Source organism: Eublepharis macularius, chromosome 12, assembly GCF_028583425.1.
Source record: "Eublepharis macularius isolate TG4126 chromosome 12, MPM_Emac_v1.0, whole genome shotgun sequence".
NCBI lineage: Eukaryota > Metazoa > Chordata > Lepidosauria > Squamata > Eublepharidae > Eublepharis > Eublepharis macularius.
The window spans coordinates 37,169,839-37,186,895 of NC_072801.1; the positions used below are offsets into that span (position 1 = coordinate 37,169,839).

The 17,057-nt window shown below is 42.8% G+C and overlaps 1 protein-coding gene across 3 annotated transcripts in view; it reads right to left on the bottom strand.

The window, feature by feature from the left end:
• Nucleotides 1-712: 712 nt before the first annotated feature.
• IKZF3 (IKAROS family zinc finger 3) overlaps nt 713-17,057 on the bottom strand; it is a 61,254-nt gene continuing 44,909 nt past the window's right edge. The window contains exons 1-3 of one of the 3 annotated variants that reach the window (XM_054995441.1): nt 16,346-16,376; nt 16,019-16,135; nt 713-3,138 (exon numbers count right to left, since the gene is read on the bottom strand). In XM_054995441.1, coding sequence (XP_054851416.1) covers nt 2,435-3,138; nt 16,019-16,103 — 789 coding nt within the window. In that variant the 5' untranslated portion in view covers nt 16,104-16,135; nt 16,346-16,376 and the 3' untranslated portion in view covers nt 713-2,434. The other 2 variants (XM_054995440.1, XM_054995439.1) reach the window with 2 other exon arrangements.

Here is a 17,057-nt window from a genome sequence, read left to right on the forward strand (position 1 = left end):
ATTAGGTGCTTAGTTTTTTTAATGGTTTCGATTGAAATTTTTTTATCGTGTGATAATCTTAAAGCAGGTCTCTATAGAGGCAGCAGGTACATTTTATAAATAAATAAATCCTGCTCTCCGGTCTGCGTTTTTATAATGGACTAACGTGAAGATAGACTTTCAAACAGAGTGGTCAAGACTTTGCAGAGCCACGTGAAGGAGGGAACTTATTCCAAACATACAATTGCTGATTTGAGGTGACAATCCATGCGAGCTGAGTGGTGGGGAAATGTTTATTCCCTACTGACACTGCAGAGTGCAGTCCTAAGCCGAGTTGAACCCTTCTCAGTCTATTGATGTTAATGAGCTTAAAAGGGTAAAGGTGGTCCCCTGTGCAAGCACCCGAGTCCTTACTGACCCATGAGGGGACGTGAGCTTAGAGAAGTGTAATTCTGTTCAGGAGGGCACGAGCAATATACTGGCTGTGGATGAGCCAAAAATGCAGAGGCACTTTCGCCTCATTCCTAAACTCACAAGGCAGCCTTAGAGAAGCAGTTTGATCCGTTGTCCCCTGATGCTTTTACAATATATCCACAGGCACAGAAACTACTGTTGCCAGTTCAGGATGTTGCCGGTCTGTTCCATCCAAAAAAGATGCCCTTTATTATCTGGCTGGGGCAGGGGGGAACCAAATTGAAACACAGAGCCAGGCATTCTGAAAAGCACTCTTGTATTAAAAATAAATCCATCACTTTACATTATAGAAAAGCATTTTAAAAACAACCACAACACACCCAGCAGTATCAAATTCTAATCATCCAATGAGAAAAAAGAGTTTCAGCTCCAGAAATTCTTGTCCAAGAGGCTATCCTGTTGGTTTAAGAAAAGACATTTTGAACAGCAGTTTAGAGGAGCAGCCAAGTTCATACAAAGGGATATTTGTAAGCAGAAATGCAGGCAGCAGAGCAGAATTTTTGGCTCTGGTGTCTCTGAAGATTGATGCTGATGTTTGCCTCTTGCAAAGTCTTCGTCTTTACTGGGGTGCTGAAGATCAGAGGCAACAGTATGCAGGGCCTCCTGCACTTCTCTCCCAACTCAGAAATTCGGCAAGTTTTAAAAGAAAATGGTTCCGGCTTCCTTCAGGTTCTTTCATTTGTTTTGTATAAGAAACCTTCCAATTCAGTCTGTAATGTCACTTCAGGGCAATACCTGATTGGCAATTTCAACAAAGTATGGAATCCCAACTCCAGCCCGCACCCCCATACACAATTCTGAAATTTTTCACTAGCCTTAGCAAGACTCTTCTTACTTCATTCATAATTGCTTCAGATTTTCTGTGCAGGTAGGAACCTCCAAACTGGCCTGGATATTTGGAAACTAAAATGACAACATTTTAATTCATTGGGTTGGATCCAATCTGTTTTTCTGGTAGTGGAAAAAGAAGCCATGTAAAAAGCAATCCTAAAAAGAGTTACACAGTTCAAATCCTATTGACTTTAATGGACTTAGAATGGTGTAACTCTGCTTAGGATGGCACTAATGGTCTAGGGGGGGAAATGCTACATCCTTCTGCTGATTGTATAAATAAATCCTAGGTGTTGGAATATGTGGTTATCATCTCTGAGCATGTACAAAGTACATCATCAGAGAGTACATCTAACCACCCCCAAATATCTGGTGTTCAACTGCAAGTGCTGACACCTTTCTCATTTGGTTTAGGAGTGACACACTGGGGAGGCAAGAAGCAGCATGAGAGTTTAACTTGTTTCAGCGTGTGATGCAGGTGTGACAGAACCCTTAAATTATAAATGATACAGGGGGAAAAAAACATTGAAGCCACTATTGTGAAGACAAGTTTTAAAAGAAAGAGATCATTTAAGATGTATCTGCACTACAAATGTAAAACAGTTCCAAACCAATTTAATTCTCCTGCCTCTTGGTGAAGGATCCTTGGGGACTGTAGATCTATGAAGATTAGCAGTGGGATCCTACATGGAATTACTCCCTTCTAAGCCAATTGGCTTCAAGGGACTCAGGGCCGAGCTACAAGTGACGAATGACACTTGAACGGCAAGTGAATAGACTCACGTGTATTCCTCCCTGTTCTCTTGCCCTCCACTTGATCACTACATGCCATTCAAGTGTCATTCCTCACTTGTAGCTTGGCTCTTAGAAGGGCATATCTCTGCTTAGGATTGTGCTGTGAAGTTCTTAATAAAATATACAGTAAAATCTTAAATAAAGTTATGCCTTTCTAAACCCATTGGCTTTGAAAGACACAAATCTACTTAGGATCACGCTGTTAGGATGTGAATATATACAACAGCCTCAGAAAATAATCATTTCCAAGGTTGCTGTGGGAGAAGCTGCAATGCTTAAACTAGTTTCAGGCTGGTTTTAAGTTTGCAATGTAGACGTTCACTCAGCTTCTATAAAAAAAAATTAAGGAAGAATTTCATTTGAGTCCCATTCTGTGCTCACCACGGACTATGTGGGAGGAGAATTCGTATTTATTGTGGCTTCTGTGGCCACACACATTACACTCAAAAGGGTCACGGAAGCCATGGCATCCCATGTGGATGGTGAACATCACGTAATCCAAGAAGAGGACCCGACAATGATCACATCGATAGACCCCAATGGGTTCACCTTCTTTGTTGAAGACCTTAAAGACATCCCGGGTACAGACTGGGGCTGGCCTGAAGAGGTCATATACCCTTGCATGCTCCTTGAAGGTCAGAAGCCCATTATGGGTGTGCAGTGCAGACGGAGGGCCAAGTTGACTTTGATGATAAACATGACTCTGGTGTTCTTCTTGGTTGCTGTCCGAATCTGTGGAATCTTGCCCACTGTTGTGTGGAGAGAGATCCCTTTCAGAAGATATGGTCTTGTCCCTTAGCTGGGCATGGCTCTTCTCCATGTCGTGTGGGCTGCCGTTCGGTGCCTCATTGCGGGTGAGCGCCAGGGGATACAGGCTGCTGATCACAGGCACCATCTCAGAAGTTGGGGCTGTTGGAGTCTGCACAAGAGGGCGCAGTGCATCCGTACCAAGGTAGCTGATCGCTTGATCCCCCATACATCCTTGCAGCACAGGGTCCCTCTCCTTCTCATGCACAAAGCTGGGGCTGTAATTCATCTCAAAGCTGGGCCGTTTCTCACCTACGGCAAAGGAAAGGACACTTGAGCAGTTACATGAGGTTCTAAAAGAGCTCTTCTATTCTAGGAATCATCTCTACACATTACAAAGTCCTTGTGTTTCTTGGGGAACAATATTGTGCAATGGGAGTTTTGTGCCCCCCGATACACACCGGCTCTTATCTGTTGGCAACCACAGCACACAGAAAGAAGTGGATTTAGCCTTCACTGTTGATGTTTCCACATCCTCAAACCATCCCATAGACATGGAGCCACTATTGACTTCATTGTAAAAATCATATTACTTGTGTGGCTACATGTAAGTTTCATAACAGAGCAAATGAAGGTTCCATAGGGCAGTTTGCAGACATGAAAAAGCCAGAGAAGAGAGACTAAAGCCACTTCTCTTTGCCTGCTGTAGTCACAAACAAAAAAGAATTGGCGTGTGTCTACGAGATACAAAACTCCCATCACAGGTGCATGCAAATTCTTCCTGTTGTTCTCCAATCAACACAAGAACTTTGTGATGTATAGATGGAGCCTTAAAAGCAAGCACAGGACAATCACAAGGTTTGGATTGCAGTTATCACAAGAGAGCCTGATCATCAGAGTTTCCAACATAGATTAACTCTCTCTGCGTGACATGGGGTAAGCAGTAACCATCATTAAGAGAAAAATTAAGAATATAAGATGCTCTGATCTACTTGCATAAGCAGTGATTCTGCTCAGGTAAGGATAAGCAGGTCTGTGTAGACCCTTGCCACTTAAAAAAGGTAAATTCTTCACCAGAGTAATGTGAAATTCTGAATTCTACGCACTGAATATAGTGTGCCAATTAAGGAGATGATCAAATCCAATCACAGTCATAGCAGCACTCATGCACCGAGATTCTCAGAGGCTCCACAGAGCTCTACCTCCTCCTCATCCTCTTACCTATAAGTCTTTGAGCCTCTCTTATGTTGCTATCCATCCCTCCCTCTCTCTGCAGTGTAAGTTATTCATGTTCTTCTGGAGTATGAATAAGTTGCAATGCACAGAACAAGAGAGAGCTGGAGAGAGATTTATTGATTTATTTACTTCATTACTTCATTTACACCCCACTTTTCTCCCCAGCAGGTACCTAAAGTGGTTTACAACATTCTCTTCTCTTCCATTTGATCTTCACAATAGCCCTGTAGGTTAGGCTGAGAGTGTACAAACAGCCCAAAGTCACCCAGCAAGCTTCTGTGGCTGAGTAGGAATTCGAACCTGGACCTCTCCAATCCTAGTCCAGCACTCTAACCACTATACACATGACTACTCACACACTTCTTATAACCCCATAACAACTTGTTGGATGAAAAGGAGGATCTGTCGCATGGGATGGGATTGTGCTCTTCTTCTTAAGGTGGGGTAAGGGGATACTGTAAGAGCACTGAAGTGCCCTCTCTGACTACTAAACATTCTACTCGGCCTCCCAGTATTGTTCAAGCATATCTCCTTAAGGACTAGAAGCTTGGCTATAAAAAAAAAACCCTAAATGAGAATCTCAAGATTCTCAATTGCACACCCAATATGGATTTCTGCATTTTGGGGGTTGCAGCCCCAGAACCACAGCATTGACAGCCTTGGTACAAAGAAATTGGAATTCTGCTGACACGGCCAGCTGTTTCTTGTGCAAAATACAACAGCACATGCAAGCATTCATATCCTCCAAGCTGATAGAAACTCAGATGTCAAACCCTTGAGATAGTTATCGCTGTCAGTTCTATGAGTCAAGGACCACGAAACTCACCAGGCAGTACTGCAGATGGGAGTGAAACCACCCGCTCACGTTTCTGCAGTAACTTGCTTGAGATAGAGCTGCAAATCTTGGGCTCCATCAGATAGTTAAAAGGAATTGCAAAAAGAAAAAAAATCCCCCCCGTGGCATGACATTTCTCTGTGACTCATAATGCCACTTCTACAAAAGAAGAATTCAAGAAAATTCTTAGGCAAGAACTTCAAGGGATGCTAAGAGCTCATTTTGTTTTGCTTTGTTTTGAAATTGCAACTGCAATTAACTAGCAAAATGCCCACCAGTCAGATAAGCTTATATATTGCAAGGACTGCCCCCCCTGCCCCAGGGTGCATCATGCTGTGCTTATGGGCCAACGATACACTGCATCTTTCTGCAGAGACTCTGCCATTAACCCTGTTCACGCTACAGTGAATGCACATACATCCTGCATATACCTGCATACCTCTGTTCGTAAGAAAAAGCCAACGCATGTTCACTTTACAAATCACACAGGAGACCAGATAAATCTGCGTTTTAAATCACACAATATGTTGAACACAACATGAGAATTACTCAATGCACATATCAAGAAAAATCAAGCATACACTGAATACAGAAGCCCTGTTCACAAGTTACAGTGAACACATGTACAATCCATGTGTATAGTGTACACCTGATTATTCTTTGTATATACATTGAGTAAGTCTTAAGTCACATTCAATGCATGTCCACCACGGGATTCAAAGCCCATGTTTATCCAGGTCTTGGTTTCATTTGTAAAGTGAATGTGCATTGACTCTTTCTTACAGATGAATGCATGTATGTGCAAGATGTATGCCCACTAACTGTGACACATGAACAGGGCTGGATTGTACGTGTGTTCACTATAACTTGTCCACTGGGAAAGTGCAGACTACATCACCAGGTGTAGGAGAGAGAACAAAAATGTTTGCCTGCTCATAGAATGAGAAAAGATCCTGAACAGAAACACTCATACTCAGGAGTAGATATGGGCACGATCCCAAAAATAATCCCGATTTAGCAGGCCATGATTCCACGGCAGCGCCAAACCCAGGTACCTGAACCTCACCGATCAAGTCCCGTTTCCGATACAGAATTGGGAATCGGGAATCGGGAATCGGGAAGGCCGACGCGGGAGGGCACCCCGCAGTTTCCAGCGCTAAAGGAATGGTGGGTGAGGAGGATGGCGGCCACCGGGCCCGGCAGGCCCGTGGAGGCAGCGGCGAGCCGCCTCCCCTCAGGGGGCGGGGGGGGGTCTGTCCCCACGGGAGTGTGCCAGTACTGCTATGGGGGGGAGTTGACATTTGCAGCCCTGGAAGCAGAGAGAGAAAGAGAGAGGGAATAAACTAGAGCCTTAGCCCACCACCACCACCACTCCCCCAGACCAGAGTGACCAGGCACTAGAGTGTGTAATACTGTGTGAGCCCTCAGCCAAGGAGGTGCCCGCTGAGCTTGGCCCCAGAGCTAGATGGCAGCCCTGGAAGCAGAGAGAGTGAATAGGAATAGAGCCCAACCCCAGCTGCAACACTCCCCCTAAGACCTGAGCCCTCAGCCGAGGTGCCCACCGAGCTTGGCCCCAGAGCTAGGCGGCAGCCCTGGAACCAGAGGAGATAGCTCCCTATTCCCTAATTCCCTATCCGCTGAAGCCCAAAGCTAAAGCTCCCTCTCTCTCTCTCTCTTGCGCTTTCTCTCTCCAAAAGCGGCAAGCGAGAGCTCGCCTCTGTCCCACTCCACCCGCGAGCGGAAAGTGAAACTTTGTTGCGTAGCATATGGCTATTTATAAAGCCTGGGTCTGCTACGCAGGAGGGCTGTTTGGCCGTAAGAGCTGCCTCTCAGGCTTTGCAGGGATGAGATTCGAGTGCCCATGGCTACAGAAGAACACCCCCTTCCCCCGCCCTCCCCTCTCTTCTCCAAAATGGACGAGAAGGGCGCACGCTTTTCTGGCTGCTCCGTGGTTGGAAGGAAGCCCTGCTGATCAAGGAAAGCTGGGCTTCCATTCGCATTTCCAGGGCGACAGAAGGAGGGCAAACAGCTCCGGCATTCCCCAGGCTCCGTTTCCACGGGGCTCCATTCCCTCGGGAACAGATGGCTGGCGCCAGACTGTCTGCAGACTGCAATCCTGAACGTAAACCGATCGATCCGATCGAGACCCGATAGAGCACCCCACCCGAGCGCTGAACCGTGAGCCGTGGACGGAGCCGATCAGCCCAGTCCCGATGGCGCAAACGCCAAAATCGGGGCAATTTTCAGTCCGTAATTCCGATCGTGCCCACGTCTACTCAGGAGTGTCATCCTATAACCAAATCTGATTGGCTGCATCATACTGTGACATCATCCAATTCACTGTGATTCCCTGACTGGCTGAGGGCTAAGCTACAAGAGATGAATTACACAAAGAGGAGCACATGAAGAGAGTCGCAATGTTAGCTGGGAAGCTGAGTTTTAAGAGAGACCGGAAGGCTTTGTCAGTTTCCCCTCTCTACAGAGCAGGGGAAATCACTGCTCAGAAAGTTTGTTTATTTCCTCTTGGCCTCTTAGAAGGGGAGGTGAAACTGACAGAGCCTTCCAGAGACAAAGAGGAAATTAACAAACCCTCTGAGCAAGGATCTCCCTGGCTCTGTAGAGAGGGGAAACTGACAAAGCCTTCTGATATCTTTTAAAACTCAGCTTCCCAGCTAACGTTGAGACTCTCTTCACGTGCTCCTCCTCGTGTAATTCTTCTCTTGTAGCTTGGCTCTGGGATTCCCTGGAAGAAGAGATTTGACAGAACAAGTGGCTCTAAAGTAGCATGTAAGAAGAGCTGCCAACAGGTGTGGAAAGGTACTATTAAGTCAAAGTCAAGATTTTCTGGGCCTATGGATGCCAGTGGAAGAAATTTAATTAAGTGCTTTGATCTCCCACTGAATTTGACTTAAAAAAACTTAAACCATACCTGCATCTTGCCCCTTATCCACGGCTTTTTTGAGGGAGAAATGTTTCTCTTGAATACTCAAATATTACAAAGAATGTTTGCAGTCTAAAAACATAACAAGCAAATATTTAATGATTTTATGCTGCCTGCCCTTGTTGAAATATGAAGTGTGACAGTGAGCAAAGAGCTCCTGTCCAGGGGGCTGAATGTGTGGCTCCCCCATCCTACTAGATGAGAGGGAAAGGACTGGGGGGAGCAATAGGGGCACCCCTTCGGTTCTGGTTTTGCTGTTCTTGTCCCCAGCAACATCTCTGCAAAGCACCATCAAGCAAAGGAAGGAATATGTGGTGAGTTCATCCAAATCTGGCAGAATGGAAATCTGAAATTTCCACCCCCAAGAGGCAAACCCGAAACTGGAAAGGTTGAGTCAATGCAATACAGGAGACATAGGAAGTTCAGCTTCCACCTGTCCCCTTGCACCCAGACTGATCTATTTAATCGGGTTGCAACAGCTGCATATACCCATGTGCATTAATCACAGGTGGCACACCACAAGGCGACCCAGAAAACCTGAGCGCCATTTCGGTTGTGATCAAGAAAGTTAAAAAAATAAAAAGCCTGTGCACGTGTGTGACATTAGTGTAGGGGGGAGTTCTGGACACGTTTATGATACATTTATTTTCCTCTGCTAACTTTTGTTTGAGGATTGGCTAGGCTGGTTCAGCACAAATTGTTTACCCCTTGTCTCTTTAGCAAATATGGCGAGGCTGAATCAGGCACCTCATCTCACCATTTACTCACTCTTCATGAAAGGAGATTTTTTTATTTTTAAAAATCAGTTCAAAAATATGACCCCCTCCCACTACAGCATGAAATGGTGTAACTATAAACAGGCCTGGTTTACACATGCAGGTACCATTTTAAAATATTCTCCCATATACCAGAACAACTTTCCCTGCAAGTTTCTTTTTTTAAAAAACAAGCCCATAAGGGGGAAAGGTTCTAGCACAGCCCATTCCTTGCTTTACTATTTTCCTACTTGCAAGGAAAGGATTTTTGTACAGAGGGAGTGTTTTAAAATGTGATTTCCCCACCTGCGTTCTTCTGAACTGGTATATGCCTTTTATCATTTCAAGATTCTACCTTCTAGGGCTTGACTAGAAGCAACTAGAGGTGAGGGACTATTGGCTGTATCTGCTGCATTTTAACCACACCTTCTCTTGATGGAGTGTGGTTCTCCCTTCCCCACACTTTATGCTCATGCCAACTATGAGAGGTAGTTCAGGCTGAGAGACAGTGATGGGCCCAAATCAGCGTCTATGGCAGTGTGTGAATTTCAATGTGGGTCTCCCACATCCTAGTCTGACACTGACCACTACACTGCAGTAGCTTTGTTTGCTCCACCTTCCTTGTAATATCTAGGGCAGGGGTCCCCAACGTTTTTGGGCCTGTGGGCACCTTTGGAATTCTAACACAGGGTTGTGGGCACAGCCACAAAGTGGCTGCCATAGGAGATAGAGCCAATCATGAAATGGCTGCCACTGAAGGCAAAGCCAACTACAAAATGTCAAGGAGCAAGGTTATACATCAGTCTAATAGTAAGTCCTCAACATTTCAGGCAGAAGCTCTGTTTAAGAGGACGCCTTTTAATCTGCACAGCCAATCAGAAGCCTTGCTGGGCAAAATCCCCACCTGGCCCCATCTATTTTCTAAAAGCATTTGGTGGATACTAGAAAAGGTGTTGGTGAGTGCCCTGATCTAGGGAAACAACAATGCATGAAGTGCTATCATCTCTTTCATATTGCTCTGCTCTCATCTCATATCACGGACTGACATCAGCCAGGGGAGTATAATCTCATGTCACACACTGTAATTATGAGGCATCTCTGTTAGACCTGAGATGAGAGAATCCAAAGATAGAAAAACAGACTGTAAGACTTCAGGGTGCATTTTTAATGCTCTTCCACATAAGCTCCCTGCAGGCAGAAGACTAGTATAAAAGGAAGAAGATGGGCTGGGCTTGAACTTTTTTCCCTGATGTTCTGTTTTTCTAAAACCTGCTGAATATCAGAGCCTGCAACACCTCCATTATCTGATGGGCCTCTGTACTGGCTGATCATTTCTGTTCTACCCTTGAAATGAGGTTCCATGAATCTTTGGCAGTCTCACCCACATAATGGTGTCTAATCTTCCCTTGTGTAAAGAAGCTTTCCTAAGAAAACCTTCCACTCCAGCCCATCTTTTCACCCCAGTATTTAACAAGAAGTTAAGGTCAGACCGGGGGCTGATGGGAGCACACGATGGAGGATCAAACAGAGCAAGTGAGTCACACTTTTTTGATCACATCTTACACAACTTTACCACATCATCCAAAAAAAAAGTTTCAAAGAACAGTCTTGCTGAGACACCCCTGTATGTCTTCCTTTCTCACCCACTCGCACTGGGTGCGAGAATCCACACTGCTAGGAAAGGGCACACCAGAAAGACCCATAAACCTTGTCCTAGCAAGCCAGGCTTTGGCCCATTGTGGGTCAGGCACCTGAACTTATTTCTTAATTTTGCAAATATATATGCTGCCTTTCCAGAGACCTGTCCAAGGAGGCTCACAACTAAAACTACCCAAACAAACCAAAGAAGCCACTAAACACAGCATAAAACAAAAACTGAGCAGCCTAAAATGGTATTCATAAAACAGGCTAGAAACCAATGAGAAAACAGCTAAAAATGGAACCCCTCTGTTAAAAGACTGAGTAAAAATAAATGGATTGAAATGGCCCCTGAAGGGAGTCAGGTAAGTACCACACAAGCTTCAAGGGGAAGGGCAAAGATGAAGTGCTGTAGCTGAAAAGCCCTGTCTCTCTTCACCACTTGCCTCACCCCTGCAAGTAGAGGGCACAGAGAACAGGGCTTGCGAGGCAGATCTGCATGGTACAGAACAAGATGGTTCTTCTAGTAACCCAGCCCCAAGCCATTTAGGGCCTTAAAGGCATGAGCACTCTGTCCACTCAATTGTGTACATGGCTATATGAGCACATGAAGAAAAACTAGTGTAACCTGATTTGTAGGCACTGCAGTGTGATCTGGCTTTTAGATGCTGAATTGCTTCACACATTTCTTAAAACACAGGACTAGAGATGGGCACGAACCGGGAAAATTCCAAACTGTGTGGTTTGTGGTTCGTTGTGTTCCACGAATCACAAACTTTCATGGAACCAGTTTGTTCGGTTCGTGAAAACGTCACTTCCGGGTCAGCAGAAGGTCTGCAGAGAGCCCATCCCTGCTGTTGCCTAGGAAACTGATTGATCAACACCAGGCTGTCTGCAGTGACAAACTGAAATATGAACCAAAGAAACCGGGCTAAAATTCATCACGGTTTGTGAGAAATGAGCTCCCATGAACAGCCGGTTCGCAAACCATGTATGTGGTTCATGATGAACTTCGATTTGTATTTCAGTTTGTGCCTGCCTCTACACAGGACCTATAAATATAACAGATGTATTTGCAAACTCGTATACCATGCTCATCAGAGAGTCAGGATTGACTGCAGCATTCTGTGGGGTATAAACTCATCCACAAACTTGAGTCCACTGATGTTCAATATGTGTAATGATACCGAATATCTGAGCTGAACATACCACGTGTTCAGTGATATCCTCCACTGAAAGCTGGCTACCCTTGCCTACGTAACACCTGTATTTGTGACCCTTCTTAAGGCTGCTATACACAGTACACAGAAGCAGACTTGAAGTTGGGGAGCTATGTCCAATCCTTTGTTCCTTGGTGAGCGCATTTGTATGATTCATGTGTTTGCAAATATGAGTTTGTTACGACAAATTCCTCAGGAGTTTCAGCTATTGCAGCAAAGTGTTTTTATTTTATTTTTTTTAATTTAACAGAAGAGGGTAAAAAGGGAAGGAAAATTAAGACAAATATATAACTATGTGCTGCAAAGATTACAAAAATACAGAGTTCGAAAACCAAAAGCTTTACCAATATTAAAATAGAAATTAATACGATTATTGATTAATTATTAAGCTTAACTGGTATATATTTTCCAGCTATACTACCCAAGCACAATTTGAACCCATTCCTGCTTACTATTTAATATTAATAATAATTAAAAAGACCTCATTATTTCATTATTATTCCATTCTATCTTTTCCTTTTTAACAATAACAATTATTGGCAGAATCACTACTTATTTCTTAATGCGACTGATTACTATAACCTTTAATATAAATATGAGTTACTATAAGAAATGTTAACCTATTTCTATTCCTTATCTTGTACAAAAGGGAATTCTCATATCCCTTCTGCATCTCTTTACCTTGTGATGATACTTTACTTTTCAATAAACATATTACCTTTATACCAATATTTCCGAATTGTACAATCTGTTTTACCAACTATTTACCTAAACGACCAATTATCTTTATATAATAGACCATCTTAAAATCAAATTATAAAATACATCAATACAATTGCTTTTCGGTTTCCAGAGTTAAGACCTCATAAAGTTTTATTCACTGTAAACAAAATATCTTCCCCATTTCTCTTCAAATTTGTTGATAGATCTTCTATTGATATAATTTGTCAGTTTTGCCATCCTAAAGACTAACTAACAACTTTAAAACAAGTCAATCACTACAAAAAAGATACAGCACTGACATCAGACATGGTAACATTCAGAAACCAGTGATAGAACATTTCGGGCTCCATCCCAAGTCACTCTGACCTATAAGTCATTTTTTCTTCAAAAAGGCTTCAAAAGGGAGACTCCAGGGTAAAGAAAAATATCTTTCCGCAAATTTCTTTCTTAGTCAGGACCTGTTGCAAATGGTTACTGTTCTTATTTGCTACACATATCAGCTTGGAAATGTTGCAGACCTTTTTCAAACTCTTGCATTTCACAGCTTTTAGGTCATACCTGCCATATGAAGACTGCACTTCATGCATCTGATAGTGGCCTCTACCCCACGAAAATGTATACCACATTTAGATTAGATGCTGCAGCCTCTTTGGTATTCTTGTTACTATCACGATAGTTGAAAGGACATAACCCTGCTATACACTTGTATTTATCCAAAAGGGAGATGACTCTAAATGTAAGACAATCCCCCTATACACAAATTATACACAAATGTGAGAAAACTGAAATTTCTCAGAGATTCTTTAATACTCCTCCAAATCGACAGAACTCTAGTTCCCAGGGTTTCCAAAGAGAGAAGATGACTGGAAAACCTGTTTAAAGTTTATAGTGAAGATACTTCCTTCAAATAGGTGACGGGACACTCCACATGTTTTGTTAACTCTTCCCATCCTGCTCCACACTACAATGGTATCCTGGATGAATTTACATAGTAGCCCTTCTGAAATGGAAGCCCTCATCACAGATCAGCAAGAGTGGATAAAAATGCAGTGCCAGAAATTTGCTTGAAAAATAGGGACAGGTGCCTGCTTGTTAAGTTCAGAGTGGGCCTCAGACACCTGATGCAAAAAAGTCAACAAAATCTGCCTGTACAGGACAAACTCATTTTTTTCCCTTCCAGAAACGTGTCCCGTGTCTGCAGTCGGGAACTCAAAAGTACAATAACATTTCGTGGTAAAACTGATTCCGGGGAGTTTCATTAACGCTGGGCTTTGCATGGGCTCCAAGCGTTCAGTAGTGTTTCGACTGACCAGAAAAATCTGTGCTTGCCCTATTTCTTTAACAGCAGAGATGTGCAGAAATCAGAGAGTGAAGTTTTTCACTGCTCAGAAAAAGATGTGATTATTTACTAAAGTTAACACATCCACCCACTCTTAAAGGCACAGCAGCAGAGGCCATTTGCAAATCTTGAATTGCTTTAAAAACGAGGCAAAATATAATCAGTATGGCTGGGAATTGCTCACTTATTTTTAAAACTATTTTGGGTCTGTAGGGTTACTTGCATTGGGTATGAAAAAGAAAACACTCAAGACAATCTTTCCTTCTGATTATTTCCTTCCAGACTTTCTACCCTGGAAAACATACTGGTCTTTAAGGTGGTACTGGACTCGAATTTTGCTTTCCTTCCGACGGTGAGTGGTAACTTAAGTTGATTAAATTGTTCTTTCAATTTCTCAGAAACAGAGATTTTGATAATAGAGAAGTATATCTCAATACAATAGGCAAATTGTATTACACAATGGACTAGTATTTTCCAACTACCTTTCCAAAGTGACTTGTTTAGCTCATACATCTGCAGTCTAAGGACTAAAGGTGACCATAGATATTGCCAAATTTTGTGGCTACGCTGGTTCGATCAGAAAGTTGGAGTTATTTTTATAGTATTTCAGCATCAAGGATGAAATTGTTGCAGTTGCTTCCTTACAAAAAATAATGAAATTCAGTAGCAAAATTGGCATTTAAATGGCTGTCTAATTTTGCATATAAATGCTGCATAAGTATCATAAAACAGTTCCTAAGATAAAGAAGCCATTAAACATTGTAGTAAAAGAAACAAACAAAATGGAAAATCAGGCAAGACAAAAAGACTCACAACAAATATGTGCAAAACTAAAGGAAGGGAACAATGGCATGTTTGCACATCCTTAGACATGAAGTCAAGAGATCTTTAAGTGGGTTTCCTGAGAGAGTTTTTTTTAGCATAATAGCAGCTGGGGGTGGGGGCAGGATTTGGATTGCGGCATTGAGAAGGAGTCTAACCCTTTTTTTCCTATTTTATTTTTCCAACTTCAACCCTACCTCAATTGCTACTTGCCCTGTGTGGAAGACATACAGGAACCAGGTGGGCCACTGGGAAAATGGCATTAAAGAAAGGGTTAACCTCCCCCCACTTCCATGTTGCACTTCAGTCTGAATACAGGCCCTTCTTGCAGCTTTTATTTATGCTTATTAAAAAGTAAGGGGATTCATTCATGTATCTTCAAAGACCATGACTAACTTGGCATTTTGCTAAGGGAAATATTATCTAAGAATCCTATTATAATGATACAAACATCAGTAAATTTAAATAGTATATAAAATATGAAAATGCTGTTAGTATTAACACTGAAAATGCCAGTATTTTATTATACATGATAGCATTAATACTGAAAAATATATTCATGGAATAACTTAGGGAAAAAATAAATTCTACTGTAATTGGTCAGCAATAGTTCTCAGATGCTCTCAATTAAGAATTCATATTAAGAGCACGCTAAAAACAACAGAACTGAAAGCAAATAAAAACAATTTCTCCAAAGCATGCAACACACACACCTAACACCCTTTGTGCAAAAAACCACTAAGACTAAAAACTTTAATTGCTTTAACTTGAAGATTAATCACCAAAACATTTAGCTGATTAATTTGTAGGGTGCTGTTTGTAAATTTTAATTACTGGGGTACTGGGGCTGTGAATTAATGACACAATTACTTCATTATTTTAATCATTAATTCGGCTCTGGTACCTGACAGCAACAGGGAATGGTTAAGAAAATATTAAAGCTAACCTTCCCTTCTCACAATGAGCTTTATCTTATTAAACTATAAGCTACTTCACACTTTCTTCTGTATTTCAAAAGCGTATTTTGGAAATATGCAAATGTATTTAAAGCTAATCCAATAAACCAATTAACCAGCTAATAGGCAGAACTAAAAAAAAATTATATCAAAATCATATTTTTGCAAGTCAGACCTGCTATTAAGAAAGGTGCACGTGGGAACAAAGACCGGATCCAGCCATAGAACAATCCTCTGCTCTGGCCTCTAATGAGTCTCACGTATCTCAGTCACATCACCCCATGGTTCCTTCTGGAATGCGGTTCTCTGAAAGTGGGCTGTTTACTTGGAAAAACACCACTGACTTCAGTAGAAATCAACATGACCCCTACAGGCTAGGGTGGGGGGCACCCAAAGAGAAACCGATCTCCCTCATCACTTTCAAGAGCTTCGCTATTCATTTCAAGAATATGAGAAATTCTGCAATGCTAAGGAAAACACATGAAGCTGCCTGCTCCATTGTAAACAATGTGGTCACAAAGAAGCATCATGCACATTTCACAACCTACACAGGACTCTGGAAGTGAAAGAACCCAATTACCTGCATACAACAGAGGGCAGATTCTGGCGCTTGACAAATACGAGCTTCTGAATCAAGCCTTACCAAATAACCACGAGAAATCACCAACCCATCCACGCCTTCTAATGACAGCGCAAGTCAGAGATTTTGTTCAGAAAACGTTCTTACCGATAAATTTCTGGGGCATGGAACTTTTCCGTTTGGCCACATTGCTTGCCAAGCGATCCAGCACCAGGGCCCGTTCAGTGCCCATCTCGATTTTGACGTGCCTTCCTTCCACGCTTTCTAAATTGGGAAAAGAGGAGGGAGGGAAATCAGATGAAAAAGAAAACACAGAAAGAGGAGAAGAACATGTTGCTGCCCACAATGATTCAAGCAGGACAGTGGAATGGAACCTGATGTAGTCCCCCCTGCCCAGCCACTCTTCATTCTCGTACCTCTGTGGACAGCTGACTTGGGCCCAAAACACCACACACCCAAACCTTGAAAACCTACGATTTAAGAAGAACCTGACGGAATTAGTGTCTCGATTGTACACGTCCTCTTGCTAATGAACTGTCTGGACCTAGCAGTTTGTGCGATGCAGATGGAGATCTTGTCCCTCCCCCCCCACCCCTCCCGCTCAACTTTCCATTTGATTTTGAGTAAGATTGCAAGACACCTGCAGACAGGCCAGATACTTCAAAGGCAAAGGGGAAACATTCAGCCCTTTGAGGGTAGTCATTTTCATTTGTTGAGAACTGAAGTGCTTGAATGAAACCTTGACATCCTTCTGCCGTGAAGCAGTTGCTGACTGGTTATTGTTATTAATATACACACAATCATCAATGCACAGGTCACTTTAATGAACAATCTAAGTACAAAAGTATGTCTCTTCCCAGAGATGCTCACTGTCTACATTTTTTTAAAAGGAGGGAGGCAGCAAGTAAGGGAAGTGTCACAGGGGAAGAACTTGCGCATGAAAAGAATCACACAATCGGCCTCACCTGTTGGGTTGCATGGGTTGGCACTACAGAGACAAGGTTTTCATGTAGTTGCACCTGCATGAAAATGGGCTTCGTTTTCGGTATGAAAAGGGGTGGACGAGCCAAAGGAGTTACAGAAAAGGAATCTGAAAGAAGAGGGGGAGAGAGTCCAGCCTCTTAGGGCAGCAAGGGAAAACACGTGAGCCATTGGAAGCAGGCAAGGGACAAGATATATGATACAT